Genomic DNA, 24,046 nt, shown 5'->3' on the forward strand with positions numbered 1-24,046 from the left:
AATAACATATTGTGCACCTGTGTCTGATTCATATGTGGCTCAGAGAGAGAAACGCTTTGTGAGAAAGATCCTCTGACTCTTGTTTTATAAATCTATGCAATGCACATATCCATGAATGCGTGTGAAAACATTAAATTACCGGCAGTTTCCTCTTTTTCAGCACAAGCCATGTGCATTAATGTGGCTGAAACGAATGCACACATCTGTCCCCTTCTCGACATGGATTTGTCTCATCCAAGACTGATCCTGACATGAGCAACTGCTGCTCTCACTTGCAAGTCCGAAAACACACCACGCACAACTCTATCTGTCCTCGTTTGTCTTAGCAAGAAGACGGTCCTCTGGCGAGGCTGTGGGGGAATGGCCTATTTGTCCAAATTCCTCACGGAAGCCTTAATAGTCCTGCTGTTGTTTGTCTACGTGATGACATTTCTAATTCTTGTCAGGAAAGAATGCAGCGTGACAAACGGCGTTAAGAGTGTCTGAAGGCCCAGCAGGCAGGCGGCATGCTGGGGCAGATAGAGGGACACAAGTCTGAGGAGTCTGAGGAGGGAAGATCGAAGGCTTCACCTTTCCCAAAGGACACATCCCGGAGGGCGTTAGTGGGTTTGGGGATCTGCTTATTATCTTGTATGCTTATGTGATCGCTGTTATACGTGTAGGATGTTAATCGCGACAAAGGGGCAGGGTGGGTCAGTCGTTGTGATCTGACCACATCTGGGTGACAGTCTGGATCAGCCTCTGTCAGTCTGTCCTATCCGCTCTCTAATTAACCATGAGCCTGCTGCACTCCAGGGACTCACACACACACGTACACCAGCAAAGAACAGAGAGCCGCACAGATAGACCGGCAGGCACTGAGGCAAGCACATAAAGACGGTTAAGGATGGGGAATCTCATCCTGGAGGACTATCCCTGTGTTACATTTTAGAGAGAGGTGGGGAGCCGCTCTATAGGACCTGTGTGAGCTTTAGTTACAGCTCGCTGAGGCCCTGTAGCTTGTTGTGAGGCAGCGCAGCCTTGGGCACCGAGAATTCATGTCACACGGAGTAGAATTTGATTATGCAGGAGATGGTATTACTGCCCGACTGGGTGGGAGGAAGGAAGACGGTAGTCAAACAAGATATGGTGATAGAGAGTGGGAGGGGTGAAGGGGGGGGGGGGGGGTTGGGTGGAGGTAGAGAAGTGTAGCGCATGCCGTACTGTATGTCAGCGCATGCCGGGGTGGGGGTATGATGGAGGGGAATTTTGCAGTCTGCCTTGCAAATCTCTCCCCCATGTGCTCTTTCACTTGCCCCAGAAATAAGGAACTAGTCAACCAGAGCGTTTATGATTGAAACTGTGCTGGCGCGTGTGTGTGTGTTTTGCGCGTGTGTTTTGCGTGTCTTGAATGGCAGGGAGACGTATGTCATTATTGTAGGACGGCGCCCCCGTGGCTCCTCGCTATATGTTCTCGGGCGCCACATTTCAAATGGATTTTCGCCGTCTGTTGTTTTACCACATACCCAGTATGGACAGGTCTAGCCAGCCAACCACATTGATTGTGGCCCCAACCCATGCCTCCCCCCCCTTCTCTCCCCCACTATCAATAGATCTCTGTCTCAGTCCGCCTAAATCAACAGAATGGGATATATCAATGCAGAGCCTTGCGATTTCTTGCTCTGGACTGTATTGGACTAAAGCAACTGCTGGAGGAAGCTAGACAATGAAACGACAATAAAGCCCGTCAACCAGACAGCAGAAAATACACACAAGCCGCAGACAGTCCGTCAATCAAGCAGATGAGATTGTGATTGGTTTGGCCAGGAGTTTACATAACTGTCATGCTGTGACAGAACAACACGATAGATATATACAGTCTGTTCTGCAGTTTCAGCCCGGGCTGTGGGCTGCACCTGTGCTGGGCGAAGGATTTAAGTCCAGCTCACCGAATCCCTCGTACACTCTCAATCTGCTGAGGTGATCAAGGCTTTGGTTTTAGCATCCGTCTGCGGAGTGTGTCCCGCTGCCCGCTCTGCGGCTTTCCTGTCTGTTTTGGTGAACGTCTCAGCCGAGGTGGCAGGCTTGCCAGCTGGTTGACGGAGTGACTGCATGTTAGAATGTGTTACATCGTCTTTCTGCATTTCTGCCATTAGTTTGGCTTCAACCACCCGTGGCCAGCTCTCTGTGTGACCCACATATTTCCTCTGGGCTTGTTGACAGTGGGGAGTAGAGGCGAACAGAGAATGAGGGTGTGATGGCTTCATTCTGAAGGGGTCAGCACCAGATTTAATATTTTCCAAGAAAACGCGTCTCTCTTGTGAAATACAATTGTTTTGCCAGAATGTGTTATCCATACCCATGTTTCAGTAATTGTTTCAGAGATTTCACTAAAGTCTGATAATCATGGAGCAAGGCTGCACATGCCTGAGGGTTGGGTCAGTGTCTGGCCAGTGGCTGGTAGACTGGCCTAATACTGTCTGACTGTCAGTCTAATACCCTAATAGGGCTGGAGAGACTTGAGGCTCCCTCTGTGCGTCCCCTACATCTTCTTTCCAGGCTGTCTGCTGAGCGGAGAGCATCACTGTATGACAGATACCCATCATTTACCGGTCGCAAATCCTTCCCGGCACTCTTCCCTTTGACAAGAGAGGCAGACGGGACAGAATATGTGTGTGTGTGTGTGTGTGTGTGTGTGTGTGTGTGTGTGTGTGTGTGTGTGTGTGTGTGTGTGTGTGTGTGTGTGGTGGGGTGGCTGGGTGTTGACGGAGAGGGCATCCATCTTCCATTGTCGTGCCCACACCAACCTCTCCATCTTTCCCTGCCTCATCTCCTTTCTGTCGTTTCTCCCTCTCCTTCCACCTCCACTCCGTTGAAAAAAGGTTTGTCCCTTTGACCCCTGCACTCAGGCGATGGGGTGTTGGGGGTGTAGAGGGTGATGCGGGGAGCGGTGGACAGGCCCGCTGGCTGCAGGTGGAAATGAGATGTGTTACTTACAGGATCAGCCGCTTGCAGGAAAATAATAATAACCACAGGAAAGGGGTAATTACCAACCAGGAGCAATGAACCGCTGCATAGACATCAACGTACAACTGAACTGCGCTGTATAACTGCGCTTCATTGTTTGGTTTAGTAGTTGTTAGCGTTGCTAATGGCAGCTTTTGCAAGCAGAGGGAGAAGAAAGAGAGGGAGGACGGGTGAAAAAGGTGTACCACACTGCTTCTCCAAGGGGGGAGAAAGTCTCCATAGCAGCAAATGTATCACCGGGCCAATAAAACATGTGTTTGATGTTCTGTGTTACCGAACAGTAAATCTGATACGTTATCTAACACTGCTATTAACACAGCCTCATTGGAAAAACAACAGCATAGGGTGATGCCATGTGAGAGAATGTGGCATATCCCGTGTGCTAATATTGACTGTGCCACGCTTCGACGACAGGGCTCCATGTGCCGTGCGTGCCGCTGTGACAGGGCATTAAAATGCTATGTTCGCTCTCAGTTACAGTTTACTCCCTCTGTACTACAGTGTTCAATCATATTTCATGAGCCTGCTATGATGCATTTGAGGTGCTGCAATCACAGCTGTTGGAGTTGAGGTTGCTCATATGTGTCTGCAAGTTTCCCTTTTGCTTTTTGCATTAACAGTCCTATTGACCAGTTTTTGGGGGATATCGACCCCTCCCTTTGTAAGAAACACCCTCCCTCCTTCTTTCCTTCCATAGGCCTTCACGTGCCTTGTTGTAATGCATTGCTAGAGCAACAGGGATACTTTAACAAGTAATACAGTGACAGCCTCGTCAGCGCTTTCGCTGTGCCTTTTTCTGAGAGCGAGAGAAAAAAGAAAAAGTGAGAGCAAGGCCTGTTTTCAGGACCTTGAGCACCAGGAATGTCGCCCCTGCTAAGAGAGTAAGACACCATTTCTCAAGGACTCTGTGAAAAAAATGTACCTTGTCCAGATACAACCCTCCTCCTTTCCGCCCTTCAACCACCTGGACCACACAGTCTCTACATCTAAATGCAGTCTGCAGCCCCTGCCTAGATAAATGTGCATTTACATGATTACTGCCTTGCTTTGCTCGTGTGCAGTGCGGCATTTTCTGATGCGATGGGAGCAGGTGGAGCGGTTGGAGAGGTGTAGTGTGTATACCACTGTATGTATGTGTGTGTCTCGGGTTGGGGCGGGCTCCTGCGAGCCACAGGTGCACGGTAGGGGATGTAGCGCTGCACATTGATTTCACAGTCAGCGACCGCCGTGCAATATATCTCGAAAAGTGTTTCTCTATGGTGCGTCTTCAAAGAGGTTTTGGAGGAACTTTTGAGGCCATGAATATGTAGATGAGTTGCCCGCGGGAGGAAGGGAGTCGTTCACAGCACCAACTCGAGCCTTTTACATTAGGCAAGGAAGTGTGGGATGGAGAGAGGGGAAGAGCCAAAGAGAAGGGAGGAAAGGGTCAGAGGAGAGGCAGACAGAGGGGACAAAAGTTAATGGCAGGCTCTTTTCTCATGAAGTGCTTTTTCCTTTTTAGCACTGGACGACTGTCTCTCTCTCCAACCAGCACACTGCTCTCAAAATACCCAGCACAAGATCTTATTTACCTCCGGTACATGCTGCTCTTGACGTATATAACTCCCTGCCTGCCTGTTGAATAAAACATAGTTGCATTATGAAGTCTTCGAAACAGAAAGGAAAGAGATCAAACCCATTCATTCTGACTGGCTGAACCCTGTGTGTGTGTGTGTGTGTGTGTGTGTGTGTGTGTGTGTGTGTGTGTGTGTGTGTGTGTGTGTGTGTGTGTGTGTGTGTGTGTGTGTGTGTGTGTGTGTGTGTGTGTGTGTTTCTAAATGCTGCGGGGGTCCAGGGATCCATCAGTCTCCCGTCTGGAGCCACGCTAAGGGAAGGTCAGCCTGATGGATGCATCCTGACATGCACACAGCCTGTGATGTCAGCAATGTGTGCGTCTGCGCCTGTGCGTCCGCATCGTGTGTTCATGAGAGCAGTTCAACAGAGCAGAGGGCGGACAGGCGAGCAGGGGAGGGAGTGCTAGCCTGGCCTCGGCGCCCTAGTTTTAGGGGTTTGATGGGGGCTTTGCTGGCAGAGGGGCATGTAAGGAGGGGGTTGATGGTGAGGCTGGCTGAGGTGTAGGGGTTGGCTGCGATGGCAGAGGGGGCGGGTGAAGTGGCTGAGGTGTAGGGGTGGGCTGGGGTGGCAGAAGAAAGGCTCCATTCATGAGTCGTGCCATCTCTGACTCACAAGGGGACTGGGGCTCATCAATGACAAGGCCAGCTGGGAGGATGTCAGCATGCAGACTCTCTCCCTCCCTCCCTCCCTCTCTCTCTCTGTCTGCCTCCCTCACCCTCACCCATCTCACCCTCCCTCTTTCTTTTGTCAGGGGCCAGTGCTGTCAGAGCCACTAGCCCTAACACTGAGGCCTCTCATGCAGTTGGGGGGCCATTGAGACCCGGAAAAGGCCTCTGGCTAGCCGGTGGTTTGCACACCGTCTGTGCTCTATTTGACATCCATGGTCTGCAGCGAGAAGCTCACCACCACCCTCTGAGGAGCACTGTCTGTGGTAGCCATGCCAACTGGAGATGAGCTAGGTGGGGTGCAGCTAAACGGGTGATAAATTGGCATTGTCAGCTGAATGTAGCACGCTCAGATGGTGTATCCAAGCACCTTGATTATAGAGATTACCAGGAGGCAAGGATGTAGTTCATAGCCGTACTAGCGATGTGGCTCTGTGGATGGCAATGTGATCCCCCGGTTTTCCTCCAGCGCCACCATGAGGTTCACATTTGTGGCTCAGACTGACATGTCTCAACAACTATTTAAGAGCTTGCCATGGAATTTGGCTACATTCGTAATTGGTTATTTTTGACCAAATACTTATGAACAATGACATGCCAAACTAAGATGGTGACCATTTTACCTGCGAAACATCAGCACAGTAGCCTCTCCCGAATGTTAGCCTGCTAATAAAGTTTGCCTAAAGTACAGCCTCACAGAGCCAATAGCATGGCTATGGACTCTTAGTATTGTTCTGTCTTTTAACGACTAAGTTAAGTCTTGATATACCCCAGAATTCCTTAAATAGTCAAAGAAAACTCAAATGTGACAACTTAACATCTGGCTGCTTTGTGTGCTGTTTTTTAAACTTCCAATAGAGATTAACTATGACATCCCCTCTAGCATCGAAAACTGAAATGGCTCTGTCTGCATAAATTGTCATTCTCATGTGCTCTGCTACTTCGCGAAGGAAAGGGGGACAGGAAAGGAGCAAGGTTTGTGAGCTGCGCAGATGTGTGTGCTGTTTATCACTGCCAGTGAAAGGCCTGCCTCAGCAGCAGCTGTGGGGCGCTTTGCATGCGATGGCAGCGGTGCATTGGCAGGGGCAGATTTGCATTTGTGGTTTCATATCATGAGCAACGATGTTACTCCCTCTCTCTTCCTTCCTCCCTTCGTTTGCTCTCTCTCTCTCTCTCGCCCTCGCTCTCTCTCTCTCTCTCTCTAGCTCTCTCTCTGACTTTCGCTGAACGGGAGGAGCTTCCTATGAGAGGCAGAGGAGCCATGAGAACAGCCTAAGTGGAGCACTGGAGCATAACCCAGGAAGGTTCAGGCTGAAACGGATCCAAGCATAACATCAACACCAGCAAATCTCACCATCACACTCGAGGGCAAAGTCCATGTGGTCATGGCACACAGCTATACACACATGAATAGAAACATTGCACTCGAGCCGAATACCTAATTCTGCTCTCATGAAAGTACATTCTGTCCGCTGTGAAAGCCACCTTTCTTTGACATCTAGTGTGAATTTCATACCATGATGGTGACTAGTGTTTGAAGTGACTTATTAGTTCAGTGTCTTGGTAAAAAAGAAAAAAAAGGGAAAAGCTGAAGGTCCTGGGGTGCGCATGTGTCCGCTGGAGTCACAGTGATCTGGAGGAGCATCTGATGAAAGGGTTTCCTGTGGCTTTCATCTCCACAATGTGTTTTGATGGGGAGAATTTTCTCGCAGCTGAGTCAAAAAAACAGCTTCACGTTGTGAGAACAGCCTGTGCATTCTGCAGCTCACAAAGGCTCATGTGCTTCTTGGTTTTCCCAAAGTCAAGAGAACTCAATAAGGCGGTACATGTTCAGTGTTTTTGTGGAGGAATGAGTCCTATTTAGATGACAAATGCAGCACAGAACTGCTGGGCTGCTGCAGTGCATTGGTTTCATTATATCGTTTCAAACATCGCATAGGTAGAAAACACAGTAAATGTGATGATGATGGAGTGCTGCTTGTTTCTATTATCAACGTCTGCACAGACAGCGTGACAAGCAATGAGTTGAAAGTACCAACAGTGATATTTGAATGTATAACTGGAACATCATCTTCGCAAACGTCTGTATCGTACTGTGTATATCAAGGAGATGTCATTAAACTGTTATTAAACTGATTTGGCTTCAGTTTCTACAGACTTCAAATTGACCAAATCCAAAGGAACTCTGGCTAACGAGATGGCTAAGTGTGTTCATTAGCGTGTGCATTCCTCACGTTTGATTGAGCACATCTCCTGCTGAAGGTATGATGGACTCTCAACCATCCTTGAAGACCACTCCTATAGTTCACTCATATGTTTGCCTCTCTGTGTGGTGGTCTACCTGTCCACATGTGCGTACAGCTGTTTTTGTTCCCTCTCCCTTACAGCTGTGAAAGTGCAGTTATTCCAGCAGGCTGTTATGAGGAGGATCATGCTGACCCCGGTCCCATGATCGGGTCTCCATCTCTTTCCTATACCTTCAGCGGACCTCGCTCCTCCCCTCTGCTATCGCCTCATAGCAGGCTCCTTTATTCCTCTTTGGCAGCCCCTTGATCGACGTCTCGGCTCATTGTGTGCGAAGGTGTCTTTGTATTGGGGTGTAATGGTGCCCTAAGATACTGTTGCTATAGCGTGTTGTCTTGGCTTCTGTTCCACTGCTGCCCTCCAGACCCCAAATAACCACCTTTTGTGACAGGAGCTCTTCACTGAGCTCCTCGCTGCTGCTCCCCCTCACTTGCTTCATTTGTGCCTCTGCCTGCCTTGAACTCTCTCCGTCTTGTTCCGGTATTATTTTTCTTATCCAGCATCTCATCGTCTATCCTTGTGGCGTCTCCTGCCTTTCTATATTAGAACCATCTCAGTACACAATGAATCCCCTGTGCCCTCTTTTCATTTAGCTTTTTTTGCCAGCAAGCAATGAATAGAGGGCACGGAGCTACAGTTGGAAATTAGCTTTTAAGTATGTGAGGTATGTTCATTAATTTTCCTCCAAATCCCCCCCGAAACGGGCATATAAAGTCCTTCAGCGGACCCCATGCTGTTTTCCATATCCTCCGTTTCCCTGGTACCTACAGTTCCAACGGGACCGTTTCTCTCTCTGCGACCCGGCCACAGCCCGCCTCGGCTTAGGGGGGCAGCACTAGCCCCAGTTACCATGGTCACAGCAATCAGCATTGCGAACGCAGCCATGAATGAGAAACTTTCCGAGATTAGCCGTAAGATCCTGTGATCTGTGTGTCATGCTGTTAATATGTTATTAATACACAGAGAAGGATTTCCGTTTCGGCAGTTCGGTCTAGATTGAAGTTGTAGAGTGGCTAAGTCTCACCAATAGGTATCGTGTAAGGCCAAAAAGCGCCCCCCATATGTTGACCACAGCCAGACAACCTCTTGAAAGGGCTTTGGATCGTTAGAGAGCAGAGTCAATGTGTTCTTGGTTATTTTAAGCCCCATCAGAGACGTGAGCTCACCAGAAGCGGATTCGTCTTTCTGACAGCATATAAAACATGTTGAATGGAAATTGGCAATTGTTTCGGACTGCGGTGCTGCTCAAATAGCTGAAGCAATATTTCTTCTACTTCTATCAAATCATAGATATTTATCTCCTCTTCAACTGAAATGGTCTCTTTGTGCATCACTGTTAACAGTGTATGTATGACAAGGAAAAAGCTTAGTGTCTAGGAATTAAGCGCTGGCATTATTAACTCAAATGCAGCCCTCTAAAAGCCCGGATGAAGCTCACTGCATGCTCCACAGAATCTTGATGTTTTTTTTTATTTAAAAAAAAAAATTTATGGCATAATTGCTCCCCCATTGCTCTGTGGCTGTGGACCGGGGGACTCAGTAAACATACCCTTCTACCTCCACGCAGAGCTGCTGCATGTTTATCAATCAGTTATCTGCCATGTGGCACCTTGGAAAACTGCCTAAACAGGTGATATATGGAAAAAATGACGACCTACGGCACAAGGCTACACTGAGTGATCAATGTTAAGATATCGTAACAGCCTTCAGACATTGAAGATTAATGGATGGCTTGATCGTCTGTCTTGGTGTGTTTGCGTGCAAAACGAAACGTAATCATCTGTGTGTGTGTTGTCCAATTATATCATATTGGCTTTTTGAAACTCTCCAGCTCACTCCTACATCAGATTATCTCATCTTCTGACCTCTGTGTACTGCGCTGGGCTCATAGTCCTTGTCAGTCACAGCACAGCTCTGCTCGGTGGGGCCCTATACATTTATGTCTGATTTCTAACAATACTGTGTGTTTTTCTCCATCCACAGGGCACCGGAGATCATCCTGGGCCTGCCGTTCTGTGAGGCCATAGACATGTGGTCCCTGGGCTGTGTGGTAGCCGAGCTCTTTCTGGGATGGCCCCTCTACCCCGGAGCCTCAGAGTACGATCAGGTAACATATAATGATGCCTCGCACCTCCAAGCTGTCTCCTGACCTCTGTGGCACTGTGTGTGTCTGGGCGCCTCCAATAATCATGACTCTGACTTCACGTGTCGTTATATTTACGTGCATGCATATGCGCATGTTCTCTCTCCGCGAGTGTGCTCTTGTGAGTGTGTTTGGGAGGCTTCTCCAATCCCCCCGACAGCCCCTGATGATTCTTGCGCAGCCTCCCTGTTTATCTGAACAGATGCCACAGAGCCACTTGTCCAATTAGCGCAGCCCCTGTGCTCCAGAGCAAGACATTGCCGCATTCCCCCTTCTCTATCAGTCAGACGAGGCTCAGTGGGAAAACCTTGAGCAAGTTGTGCTCCATCACTGAACAAGCCCGCCTGATATTTCACAAGCCCGGAAACTTTGCAAAGTGTCTCATTTGCAAGTCTCAGACTCTTGAGCTGAGGTCATGTTTGGGTGCAATGCATACCGCAGCCATATAAGTCTGGAGTAGTTCATTTCAGCATAGATCGTACTTCTGCCAAACATCAATCCTAAAGTTTTTGCCTTTTTTTCTTTTGTCATTGCTGATATTCGGGCTCCCCAATTCAACACAACTCATGGCTCAATCATGCATATGATGTGAAAAGTATCACGTGGATTTTTTTTTATCTCCTGTCTTTCAGATCCGGTATATCTCACAGACACAGGGTCTGCCTGCAGAGTATCTGTTGAGTGCGGGGACAAAAACCACCAGGTTCTTCAACAGAGACCCCGACTCCACCTATCCTCTCTGGAGACTTAAGGTACAGCTGGAATGATAGAGATGCATGCGCACAAACACACGAATGCCTTCCGGTATAGCATCGAGATTTTTGCCAGCAATATCTGTCGTTAATATTCTACGACACTCTGGCACACTGTGTGTGAGGCCTTGACGACACTGGCTATAAAGAAAGTCAGACAGTAATGAGAGCAAAGTGGATCTCTGTGAGAGGATTTGGCAAATGGAAGCCCGGGCTGATGAATCCAGCTCAGAGGGTGTCTGCTCCAACCCCCTTCCACTGTCCCTCCATGTAGGCCACACACTGAGGAGGTCCGCTCCTTTCCTTTTTACCCTCATTAACTTAAGGTGAACTTTTGTTCTGCAGGGCAGTGATGTCTTTACAGTGTCTGATCTGGCTGAGCCTAGGATCGTCATGATTTTTCGAAGAGCCTAGTGCGTTTGCTTCTAATGAATCCCGTTAACGCACCATGATAATTGCCCTTTAAATGAAGTCATATAGCAACATAAAGTACATAGTAAATGCTCTCGGGTCAGCTGTCCATGGGCTTTTAGCAGTTGTCAGGTAAAAGGTGCGCAACTGTTTCACATTTTTTTTGCTCAAATATAACAATTTCTCAGTCCTCTCTGAAAAACGGTGTGACATTCGTGCTTTGGAGGCCTTTTTCAAACACAGTGCTGTTGAATAAGGGGCTCTTTGAGGTCCTGAAGATAAGAGGTGACAGCAGCATTGCAGGGAAGACACCGACCCGACACCACTGCTGTAACTAGTCTCTTTGCTTTGTGGAAAATCAAACGTCAAGGCATCCCGAAGAGTGATTGCTCAGCTTTAATTTGACCTTGCCATGTGCTGCCACGTAACAGCAGCTGCATCGCTTTGCTGACTGTAATTTAAAATATCATGTGTTCAGTGAGCAGGCTTTCTAAAGTCAACCTTTTGAAAAAGAGTGATCGCCTTGTTCAAGTGTTTAAGTGAAAGTGTGTCCATGCGCACTTGTGTGAAAAGCGTGCGTGCAGTTTACATTCTGCATGTCATCTCAGTGATTTAGCGTGGGCCTCCACATGCCGTCTCCCCCCGTCTCCCCCCATCTTCGCTGGCTGTTAGATGAGTGTTTGTGCGCTACCCCAGGGTTGCTCGGAGGGCAAGCCGAGTCCTGCCGCACATCAACAACAAGAGGCTGTAACGAGCCAAATGTAAATCGTGCGTTTCCAGAGGGGAAGTGTGATGTGGATTTGAGAGGAACATCTGCTTCTTGTCTCCCGCAGACTCCAGAGGACCACGAGGGTGAAACGGGGATCAAGTCCAAGGAGGCTCGCAAGTACATCTTCAACTGCCTGGATGATATGGCGCAGGTATGCTGTTTCAGTAACACGAACACATGACTCTCTCCCCCAACGAATCGTACCAATAGATATATTATTTGCCGTTGCTCTGTCTTTTGCTTGAATGACATCCACCTGTCTTGCATTTGAAGCTTCAAATGATGAGTCTAACCAGGTCCCAGGTCAGTTTGATCCATCGCATCCCCAGAACTCTCCATCGAATATTTGAAATGCTTTCAAATATTTATGCTGCCAAGGTCTGAACTCCAGATGCAGTGTAGCTCTGCTTCTATATGGAAGTTTACAAAGTGAAATGAAAGCAGCTGTTCACTGGAACGCCTCCTCAAATCTGCTCTTCATTTTGCTGAACCGCTATCAAACACGTTACAGACATTGTGCTGCTGAATGCGGCTACATCTAATGTCACTTTCCTCGACGACTCAGCGTGAATTGGTCTCTCTCCGTGGTGGGAAAGTTCACATGTAGCCATTACATTTTTGATAGGACGTGCCTGACAGGGAGATGATATTAAGTGTTGTTTTGTTCACCCTTACTTGGCCAAATACCGGTTCTGGCAGCGTGATGGAAAATTACAATGTTTTTCCCAGGGCCCCCTTCGAATCTGTGACAGTACTCTCATGTCATCGTGCACCTCGATCCTTCCTCTGATAATGACGAGCCAAGAGATAAGAGTCAAGCGGGTGAATTATTTCTTTTTGAAAATGGTCGACTTGGTGCCCAACCAGGAGCAGCTTCTGGAGACTGTCCATGTGGATAAGTAGTGACTTAAGTGATGGAGACAATTATGGTTGTCCAGTAGTGCCCAGGGCCGTTGTCAGGCCTGTCTGGAATAACATGCTGTCGGCTGGGACATGATAGTATCACTGCCCGGGCTTGTTGAGTTTACAGCACACACACACACACACACACACACACATATGCAGTTTAATGAAACCAACCTGCACTGGTATGATATCCCCTGGGTCATCTCTGTCTCCTACGCTTCAAGCTCTGTGTCCCATCTTTCTCTCACTGCAGCAGCCGGATTCAGCTTACCACAAAGGCGCTACAGCAGAGCTGCACAAGCTTAATGTGGGAGAAAACTGCCTATTTTTGCCCCGTCTCGCTATCCTCGGCCGTATAAACAAGTCAGCATCGTGGACATTTGTCTCCGCGTGTACAATGGATGATGTAGCTGAAGGCCCTGAAAGACAGAGAGGCTGGGTGCCAGGAAGAAATAATGAACCTCCTCTCAGTCGTGGGAAATGTGGGGAGGCTTTAGTCACAAGTATATCTAATTTGAGTAAATCAGAGACCAACTTAGAGCAGATGCAGGATCCTGCTTGAGGCCTGATGATAGGAAGGAAGGTCTCCTCGAAAAAATGCATCCGCTTTGATCTGCAATCCTTCAATATCTCGGTTGATAGGAGTGAAGCCCTGGCAGCATGGCCTTTACCATGTCTTTTCTTCTTCTTTTTTTTACAACATACACGTGCAAATACACTTTCACTCTCTTCTGCTATACTCTTCCCACTGAGTAATAAGGTTTATGGGTAAATCTGCACTCGTCGTAGTGCTGTGCGCAGAAGACAGGACTGCATCCTGCACGCCGAGCTCCAGGCCTCCTGAGGCGTAGCCCGGTCTGTCTCACTGCTCGACATCTGCCATCCCTGCCCTTACTCCGGAGTGGCATGTCAGTGCTCCCCACGGCACAGATGTGGCTCCATAAAGAGCCGTCGACATGCAAAACACGCAAGGCTGACCGTATTTGTTGAAGCCCGTTGCCTTTATGTTTATTTAGTGGCCTTTTTTGATTTTCATTTAAGATTAGAAAATGTCAAATGTTGTCTTTTGCTGCTATTGAAAGAAAATGAAGCATGAAAATACATTTTCTACCGAGTAAATTCACGTATCTTAATTTAATGGAAATTTAGGAAAATTCTTATTCCTTTTCTGGCTTCCTCTTGGAGCCTTCGAGTCTGATTATTGTGGCACCCCTCAGCCAACTCCCACCTGCTACCCACGAGCAACCAAACTGTGTAAATTTCCCAAAGTCATCTCTTCCACTAGCAGAGGACGACGTGATTATGTCTCACCTCATTCCGCAGATTATTCCTTTATCACAGCCAGCGGAGGTGGCGAGCAGAGAGGGATGGTTACAGAGCCTGAATAACCTGCATAGAGAAAGAGAATTGAATCAGATTTGCGGCGTTGACTGGCAGCACATCTGATAGCCCCTGGAGCAGACCAGATAAGCGCTGCGTCTTTATTAAAAACAGCCCCGCTACCTCTGCGTGGCAGTCACAATAAACAAGGCTGCCTGTCTGCTGCCTCTGTCCCCGTCTCTGTCCTTGCACTGCCTGACAATCTGCTTGTTCGCTTCAACCCAGACTAGCTACATCACGACCTTGTCCCGCTTCCTTCGCCACCTCACCCCACATGTAAAAGCAAACCCAGTCTCCCCAGAGTTAGTCCCCTGCCGAACAAATCAATCCCTGCTAGTTTTGTGGGTTTTCATTGGAGCAAAGAACCTGCAGAAATCGGCTGCTTTGCCCCGTGTTCATCCACAACCCAAGCTGCAATACAGACAAAGCGACACAATATTCCAAGGCAGTGTCCCAGAATTGCTTCAAAACCTGTTGAAGTTAAGTTGTCTCATTACTCTCTAAGAGGCTCTCGCAAAATGGTGTCCTTTATGAAAGTTTGTATTTGTATTTTATAAGGACTAGCCAATGGCAACATTTATAGGGTTCATGTTTTTTGTTTGTTTTCACGTCTCAGGAAGAGATAAAAATCTCAGCGACGGCGCCAGGAGGTATTTCAAGTGGTGCTAGAAATACCAGCGCAAATGTTTATAATGTCACTAAGGTGCAAGGTTATCTCCGGGTTCTGTGACACTCACACTGACACCCGAACGGATGAGGCCTTGTGAGTATTAATAGGCCCCTCTATGGGAATAAGTTGTGGGAGAGATTTTCTTTTCTCTGTCGTCCGCGTGAACATGGGAGTCCTTGAATCCTCAATCAGGCCCTGTGTGCTAAGATGCATGTGTGTCCGTTGTTGTGCCTCCAGGTGAACATGGCGTCGGATCTGGAGGGGACCGAGATGCTGGCAGAGAAGGCCGACAGGAGGGAGTTCATCGACTTGTTAACCAAGATGCTGACCATTGACGCAGACAAGAGGATCACCCCTATCGAAACGCTCAACCACCCCTTTGTTACTATGACACATCTCCTCGATTTCCCGCACAGCACACAGTACGTGCCGAACGGGCCCTGTTGTTGTTCGTATAATTATCATTCAAACAGGGAAATAACACCTGCCGCTGTAACAGGACGCAGCACTCATTCCTTCTCCCTCCCTCTCCGTCCGTGCAGTGTGAAGTCGTGCTTCCAAAACATGGAGATCTGCAAGCACCGCGTCAACATGTACGACACAGTCAACCAGAGCAAGACGCCCTTTATCACCCACGTGGCCCCCAGCACCTCCACCAACCTCACCATGACCTTCAACAACCAGCTGAACACTGTGCACAGCCAGGTGAAACCTCACTCATCAGTATGTTAGGCAACCGCTGACAGAGAGAGCTTTGACGCCCTCGGATGCGAGTGTGTTAATTATTTTAGCTTTGGTTTACGGCATTTCCATTGAAAAAATGGCATTAGAAATGCAGTGTGGAATATTTATCAAGTAAATGTATATATAAATATATCACGATAGATAATTAATGCCGAGCTGCCTCAAGCCACAAAACGAATGATGCGTCTTGCTTACAAACCCGGTGAACTGCCGTCTTCACCAAATAATCGCATTTTAAAAAACGCCCAACTGTCAGTAGTTTAACAGCTCAGCAGCCCAAAAGCGTCTGTTTGTGTCTTTGTTCTGTTTTTCTCTGTCCGCTCTTCCTGTCTGTCTGCACGTTTCCATGCTTACTTGCCTGCCTTTCTGCCTTGGTGCATGTATATCTGTCTGCCTGCATTTCTGTCTGTGCCCCAGGTCCTGTGGGATTGTCACAAAGTGCTGATTACACACATGACAAGCCCCACTTCCTGCTTGCCTTGCATTCATGGGGCTTTCAGGCCTTAAGAATCCCTTTACCAGGCTTCCTCTCTCCCTTTCCCTCCTCTCACTCCTGTCCTCCGCTGTCTTCTCCTCTTTCCTCCCATTTCCCGGGATTGAGCCTGTGGTGCTTTACCGCTTCGTTCCCGTACGGTCTGTGAATCGAAACTGCTGACTTTTGGCTTATGCCGGAATCACCGAGCTTCGTGTTGCAAGGTTCTCCAGGTTGTGCTTAGTTACAACTCCTGCTCTCTCTCCCCCACCCCTCTCTTTAGTAAACAAAGTTCTTTATCACCAACTATATCGAGCCAGCTCACAGTGTGTAGCATGCGACAAAAACCCCATCTTGCTGTGACTTAAATGGATTAACATTCCCTCAGTTTGTCTTTTCTGCTGCTGGTTTTTCGGGCATACAAACAGACTTAAGTTAGTGATTTATTCAGCTCGATTCATTTGCAAGGCTGGAATGCATCTTTGGCTTGTATTTTGCTGCTTCCGTGCTTGTTTATGATGAATGCCACGGTGCCATATTGATTATGTTCCCTCCCCTGGTGTTTATCGAACACGCTAAAGAGAGCAAATGAAAAATGAAAGCGCTGTCTGTCTATTTCCCTCCACCCCTATGTGCGCTTAATGAAAGGGCTAAAATTAGACGGTGTCTGGCGGAGCAAATACGAGTTACGAGATGAGCAAACGGTGTCTCTTAAAAGCATCTGTTTGTATCTAGGATGTTCCCAGGCAATCTGAGTATTCCACATGTCTTATTAATGGCCAAGACATGCTGGTGGTTACCTAAGCTTACACAATTATATAACGACTGCTGGCTGGGAAATATTACTCCTGTCAGGCATATTGATTTGGGGGCTAGATAGTGAAGCTGTGACATGAAATGTCAAGTTTTGCTGCAGCTCATTATATTGGCTCATTATAACTCAGTTGCATTTACATTTAAACAGTCTTAGTAATATGATCTCCTTCTGCCTTTAACTCTCATCATTTCAGCGAGACAATACGGAAGATGTTTATGCTATTGGTTGTTGCTGAATTGTGTACTGAGACATATAATCAATTCATGTTCAGTATATTGTCACCAGAAGTCCAGACATAAATGACATAAATGCTGTAAATGACACACGATGATCTAAATCTCAGTCTAAATGTGCGTGGTGTCATTTTGCTCATTGATGGTTGATTATTCTACGGATTGTAGCATTGATTGCATCTCTCCTAACATTCTTTCCCTCCCTCTAATTAATCAAATCAACGGTCCACATATTTTAATAAGACACTTTCAAATCAGTCGTCCAATTTCCTTATTCTTCCGCCGGCTCTGATCTTATCTTGGAGGTTGTTTTGCATCTTTGTCTGTGTATTGTTTTTTTTTTAGAATACTGTTATCTTTCTGTTTTTTTTATTTTTTTTTGTATTTACCGTGCCTGCTGTTTAACCCTCCCTCCCCGGAGCACTTCCACTCCCCTGTTGTTCCCATCAGTACCTCCACTCTCATGATTTTTATTTTGGTCCCATCGTTCCTTTAGGCCGCCAACCTGGTTCCCTCCTCCACCAACAATGCCACCCTTTCCTTTGCAAGTCCCAATGTCTCCATACTAAACTACCAATCTGCACTCTACCAGCCCTCCGCTGCCTCTATGGCAGCCGTGGCCCAGAGGAGCATGCCCCTACAGCCGGGGGCTCCTCAGCTCTGCGCTGGCCGGCCCGACCCCTTCCAGCAGGCGCTCATCGTCTGCCCACCTGGCTTCCAAGGTAAGGAGGTTTGACCAGTCAGTATGCATTAGTGTGAGTAAATACAGTGGGATTTGCGGTCATCTGTGCAAAACCTAAAATCCCAGCCATGAGCGCCAGCATGATACAACACGACTAGACATTTGTCTAATACAATGCACACAGCTCTGGAGTCGGTTTTAGTTCTATCTCAGACAGTCTATGCACAGACAGTCACTTTTTTCTCATTTTGTTTTGCAGTTTCGGTCTTGCACCATACAGGTAGAGTCAAACTGTCATTCCCTGATAACTTGATGAGGCAATTAGTCATTTGAAAGGAAATGGAATATGTTTGTGCAAGGCTTACTCACCCCCCTGTTTGTCTCCTCTGTGTTTGTGCTGGGAGGGCAGAAAAGCTCTCAGGCATTATTCTGTTTGTTTATTTATTCTTTTTATGGAATGGGTGATAAAAAAAATCCATTATTAGAAGCTGTTTTTATACTATTGCCATGACTACTGTTTGTTTTTTTTGAAGTGTCGTTTCTATATTCGAACACAGAGCAGAGGGGGTTTTGACATCTGTTGAATGCACATGAATCAGTGTGCAAATAAAACATTTTGTGTGATCTCTCGCTCTTAATTCTGCAGAAATGCATGTTTTTTTGTTGTTGTTTTGTTGACATCCTCTGTAACATGGGCTTTATTTGTGCACAGGGCTGCAGGCGTCCCCTTCCAAGCACACCAGTTACTCTGTGCGGATGGAGAATGCTGTTCCCATAGTGACGCAGGCCCCTGGTGCCCAGCCTCTGCAGATTCAACCTGGTCTGCTTACACAGGTGAAGTATCACAGAGAACGAACTAATAGAGTTTTTTGGCTTTCAGACTTGGAACTGCTCGCATACGAACAAAGCTCTCTGCATCCTTTTTTTTCATAAGCCTTCACTAAGAATAGTATCTATCGATGGAGGCTGGAAATCGCTCAATGTTCCTGACCCTGCCCCTGCTGGCAGCTGTTTTTTTTCCTGAGCGCATTCAGGCCGAGCTCTCCTGTGCATTGCTCCCTGCCTCGCTCTCTCTCTCTGTCGCTCTCTCTCTCCCTCCTCTTACTCTTTCTCCCCCTCACTCGCTCTTTCTGCTGTCCCGCTCTCCTGGAGGCTGAGGCTGCCATGGTCTGATGCACACAAAGGCAGGAGCCTTTCACACAGAGAAGGCCTTCACTGGAGCCTGCACAGTGGGGCCGAAGCTTTAGCTGCTAATATACAGTTGTTGGAAGTAACAGGGAGTGACTGTGCATCACTCTCTCTGCACACACACACACACACACACACACACACACACACACAGACGCTTCCATCACCACACCACCTCTTTCCCTATGGAAATTTCCATGACGGCTTTAAATATCCCTGTGAATCCAGGGAGTTTGAAGCGCTCCCTTATCTCCAGTTAATCATGCAGTAGGCAGGCAGACAGGCAGCGAAGCTCTGTGTGTGTGTGTGTGTGTGTGTGTGTGTGTGTGTGTGTGTGTGTGTGTGTTTCTATGGTGGGTTAATCTGTCAGATACCAAATGGTGATTAGCTCCAGGGCTGCTTCCAAGTCAGGCGCTCCAAATTACAGGCCTCGGAGGATCCTGGGAGGTCAGGGGAAGCTTGGATGAGGCTCTGCATGACCAGAGAATTCACAACATCACCAGATCCATGGATATGATGGCTCGGGCAGAGGCAAAACGAATGAAAGCATCTACGCGTCTTTAAGGGAAATGTAAATTACACAACCTGTTATATCAAGTGTGGCTCGCACATTGCTGCCCTGCTCTGCACATACTTACCTCTGTCTGCACACATGTTAAACAAAGACATGCAATAGTTAACGCAGGCAGATGGTTTATATAGGCCAGCGAGCAGCACACCTAATAACTAGGTTTGTGGTGTATTTATTCCTTGACGGTGGGAGGTCCCACAGGCTTGGACGAGTTGTCAGTTGCATTCTCCCGACCTGCGCCTTCTCACACCCACTGCTCACTGCTACCCATGCACCCTTTGCCCACCTTGGACCCATGCAAGTTTAGCCCTGAGCACCCTGGGCGAGCAGAGAGGGGGTAGAGGGAGGCAGGGACACCAGCAGGACCTTTATCTGGAGCAGGAATGCAGAAAATGTGGAAACAATTGGGGAGTGAGAGCTGGGGCTTTCAAAGCCCCGAGGTGACAAAGGGTTTTCACCCGGGGAGTGTAGGTCGAGGTGGGAGGCGGTGGGCCGCTGATAGTGATGGTGTACTCTGAGAAGAAAGAAATGGCCTCTTAACTGGGTTACCATTTCAGGGCAGACAGGCTGGTTACACAACGCAGACGCCGAGTGAGAGAGGTAGAGTGCCGGGAATGGAGATAGAGCGAGCAGGAGGAGCGGGAGATGGATGGATGTATTACAGTCTCTTAATGGCATGTTGATAAAAGGCATTGGTTGTGGTCTTGGATGTAAAGACCATCTCCAGCTCCACAATGTTCCATTAGAGATGTCAGTCATCAGTGCACAGACAAGGCAGCACCGCCGGCCTGCAGATGCTCCCCGCAGCACTTCAACCACAGGCTTGTTGGTTTGGACTTTGCAACCTGCCTCAGACAAAAACAATTCCACTTCCACAAGCCTGCAGCCAGAACACAGAGCGGAACAGCTACTTTGTGTCAGAATATAATGGAAACAGACAGCGCACAGCAAATATGTGAATACGAAGATAAAGGTTAAGACAAAGGTAAAAGATGAAGGTAAAACATAGGTTGATTTGACTCAAGAAAGGAGCTGCTGTACATTTTTATTAATTCCTGGTCTTATCTCCTTTGTCGATGGATGTCTCCTTGAAGCTGGCGAAGTTCACTTTACATGCCGTAGCTGGTTTAGACCAGCTGTTATGCACTTTGGAAAAGATACCGTACTGTAATTTATCACCCTCAAAACTAATCAATGAGCTCAATGAGTTCCCTTTGTCCCTTCATTTATCATGCCAAAATGAAAAGACTCAATCATGGGTGGCTTTGCAGTCCCTGAAAGACTTCAGAAAACAAATTAATAAAATTCATTGCTTGGTTGTTTTGTTACACGGCAGTTGACTGTTTTCCCTGTATCTCCTCTCTCTGTCCTTTCAACACTTCTGGTCCCCCCCCCCTCTTTCTTTATCCCCCACTCTGTGTTCTCCTCCCTCAGCAGGCCTGGCCCAGCGGCACCCAGCAGATCCTGCTGCCTCCAGCCTGGCAGCAGCTCACCCACACCTCAGTCCAGCATGCCACTGTCATCCCCGACTCCATGAGCAGCACGCAGCCTCTTGCCAACTGGAGGTGAACAACACTGCTTTCTTTCTTGTCACTGCTCCCAGCCAGTCTTAACCGTTGATGTCTGAATATTGTGGCCCACTATTGTGGCCTACAGTTTTCGAACCCACCACTCTTCTCCCAAGGATTTAGCTGGACAAATAAATCTAACTGGTTGACATGTGTCACTTTAAAGCTTCAAGAACAAAGCACTTTTATGAAATCAAGTTTATCCACATAACATTCGGGCAAGACTGTAGGTCAGGGCAGACAAATTGATTTCAAAGGCCAGCAGTGGTTTTATGGCTTTTATAGGTCAAAACGTGCTATAGGAAGATGGTGTAGCAGAAGACTGATTGACCGAGGAGCCTGCATCTCCCTGACAGCTTGTCCTTTATTGTCAATGAATCACAGTCACCCACGTGAACACCGGTGCTTTTATAAGAGCAGATTTACCTCAGGGAGATGGGATATATGTATACGTAGAGACATCAGGTCTATAGCCTGTCACGGCAATGACTCGATAAATGGATGGATAGATGGCAGAAGCCCATCTGCAGGGAGATAAGGAGGATGCAGGTATATAATGTGTGTGCGGAGGACTGCTGGGGCCATGTATGTACAAAATTCATTCGGAGCTGTCCATCTGTGACCAGACGCTCACCTCCCCGTCCCTCCCCTCCCTTACTGTCCAGTGGCAGCTCTGTTGTCCTCAGAGAGACGATTGGGAAAGTGTCGCACTTCCTCTGCAGAGCTATCGCTCCACAGCTGCTGGTGTCAGCTCCTCTGCCCTCCCTCTTCGCTCTCTCCTCTCACTTGTTCCCTCTCCTGCTTTGGTTCTCTTTTGAAAAGTTATCTGCTGCCACCCGCTGGCTTCTGTGGGAAATACCTCCCCCTGTCTTACTTTTTCCTCACCAACGTTGGCTTTGATTGTCCTGATACATCAATGTATTTTTCAGCTTGTCTTATTGTTGTGGTCACGTGAAACTGTGTTATGTTGCAGGAATTCCCATCCACATGGCAGCCATTACAATCCCATCATGCAGCAGCCAGCCTTGTTGACTGGCCACGTCACGCTCCCGTCTAACCAGACGCTCAATGTGGGAGTGGCACACGTTATGAGGCAGCCCTCGACCAACAACAACTCCACTTCCAAAAAGAACAAACAGCACCAGATGTCTGCCAGGTACTGATTTTAGACTTATTGTAAATCATCCTAACGATAATCACAAAAAGGTCACGATGTCTCACAGCTTTTGATCGACAGTGTCTGTGTATTTTTCCCCAATGTGACCCTCAACTCTCTTCTCTGTCTTTCAATAAGGAACATGTCCGCCTACGAGGTGTCGTCCTCTCAGGCGGTGCTGTCCCCGCAGCGCTCCAAGCGGGTGAAGGAGAACACACCTCCACGTTGCGCCGTGCTACAGAACGGCTCGTCCTCCAACTGCCCGCCCCCGCAGGGCTGCGGGGGTGGCGGGTGGGGGTCTAGCGAAGCAGAGCAGGCTTCCAGCACCACCCGCGACCACCAGCATCAGCACCACGTCCCCAGACAGACCATCATCATCCCCGACACGCCCAGCCCTGCAGTCAGCATCATCACCATCAGCAGTGACACGGATGAGGAAGACGACCACAAACAAAAAAAGAGGTCAGTTCTGGGTTCATGTGGTTCTGTGTCGCTCAGAAGTTTGTTTGTCATTGCTCATCCTCATAGAGTGAATTGCCACTGAGGTAAAAGGTCTGCAGGCTTTTCATGGCTATATGAACCTTCACAACAAACAGAGAAGATACCTCTTTTGAAACATGTCATGCGTCTGCTTTGACTGGGCAGGACTAAGAAGCCAACTTTCTGCCATCTTAAGGATGTTCCTGTGATCACATATTTTTATTTTAAGCATTTGAATGAAATACAGGATTTTAAATGACTTATCTCTGTGTTTTCTAGTATCAGATTACTATAAAAGTAATTTGATCTGAAGTCATAGAATGCTAATGGGGCCGTGTGAGGCCAGTGGTAATTACTGTGGCAGTGGTAATTTGTGACCATGGATCGAATCAATTTTATTACCGCGCTCTCATCTGACAACAGCAAAGAAAAGATGTGCCAAAGACAAGTCCTGTATGATGTGCTGTATTGAAACGCAAACTAAGCAATCACAGTGGTAGAAAAAGAAAAAAGTAACAATAGATTTATATCCTGCAAAAAATAACTCAAAAGTATGTTTTGACGTACATCGTAAGGTTCAGTACTTGGCAGCAGCATATAGTCTACAATTAAAGTCGAATTAGAGTCGAATCTGATCATGAAAAATGCAGTGAAAACATTTAAGCATTGAACCAGCATATATCATAGCATAATATCGATTGCCTTGAGTTTTGTTTAGTCGCAGAAGTTGTTCTCTAAGTAACTTCCCTCCCTTTTGTTTCCTCCAGTTCCTCTTCAAAGCAGCGGAAGAATGTCATCAGTTGCGTGACGGTCCACGATTCGCCCGCCTCCGACTGTTCCAGCAACAACAGCCCCTACACCGTGGACTCCAGGCACCCCAACAACAACAGCTACGACACGAAGACCACCATCCTGGACAACTACAACAACGGGAACCCCCGCACCATCATCATTCCACCTCTCAAAACCCAGAGCAGTGAGGTCCCAAATGAGTGTGAGCGCCTGATGCCAGGTAAGAGACTGTGACAGATTCCTCCCAAAACCTAAACCACAGCCTCGTGCATTCGCTAACTATTCCGTTGTTATGTGTTGGACTTACTGCTTCCCAAATAGCCAAACTTGTATCCTCTCCTGTGCAGAAGCAATGAACCATCAGAATGCAGTTTACAAGTTCAAATCCTCCAATGGAGTGGTGTCTGGCAATAATCACCTACACAGGGGCGTTATTGGAGGCGGGTCCTACCGACAGCAGCGCTCTGTGCTACACTCCCTCCAGCAGCAGCCTCTCAATCTCAGCCAGGTATGGCGCGCGTGTGAATAAGTGTGTATGATATGTGTAGAGGAATCGTGTATGTTGTTTATCGTATGTAAAGCTTATTTTGGGGGATAAGCTTTTTCAGGTTCTGTTTGATGAGAAGATCGAAACCACCCTCATTGTTCGTTTGGTAAACACTGGCCAGTTGCCTGGCTATGTCCGAATAAGATCATTTCCCAAAATGTCAAACTATGATAATA

The 24,046-nt window shown here is 47.7% G+C and overlaps 1 protein-coding gene across 1 annotated transcript in view; it reads left to right on the forward strand.

The window, feature by feature from the left end:
• The window catches only part of hipk2 (homeodomain interacting protein kinase 2), a 71,477-nt gene that overhangs the window by 41,115 nt on the left and 6,316 nt on the right, over nt 1-24,046 (forward strand). The window contains exons 3-14 of the mRNA XM_079275010.1: nt 9,573-9,696; nt 10,365-10,484; nt 11,729-11,815; nt 14,858-15,042; nt 15,163-15,325; nt 17,383-17,608; nt 18,281-18,402; nt 20,762-20,892; nt 21,869-22,051; nt 22,190-22,513; nt 23,299-23,543; nt 23,671-23,831. Coding sequence (XP_079131136.1) covers nt 9,573-9,696; nt 10,365-10,484; nt 11,729-11,815; nt 14,858-15,042; nt 15,163-15,325; nt 17,383-17,608; nt 18,281-18,402; nt 20,762-20,892; nt 21,869-22,051; nt 22,190-22,513; nt 23,299-23,543; nt 23,671-23,831 — 2,071 coding nt within the window. The remainder of the gene's footprint in view (nt 1-9,572; nt 9,697-10,364; nt 10,485-11,728; nt 11,816-14,857; nt 15,043-15,162; nt 15,326-17,382; nt 17,609-18,280; nt 18,403-20,761; nt 20,893-21,868; nt 22,052-22,189; nt 22,514-23,298; nt 23,544-23,670; nt 23,832-24,046) is intronic.

This window comes from Melanostigma gelatinosum (assembly GCF_949748355.1).
Source record: "Melanostigma gelatinosum genome assembly, chromosome: 1".
NCBI classification, from domain to species: domain Eukaryota; kingdom Metazoa; phylum Chordata; class Actinopteri; order Perciformes; family Zoarcidae; genus Melanostigma; species Melanostigma gelatinosum.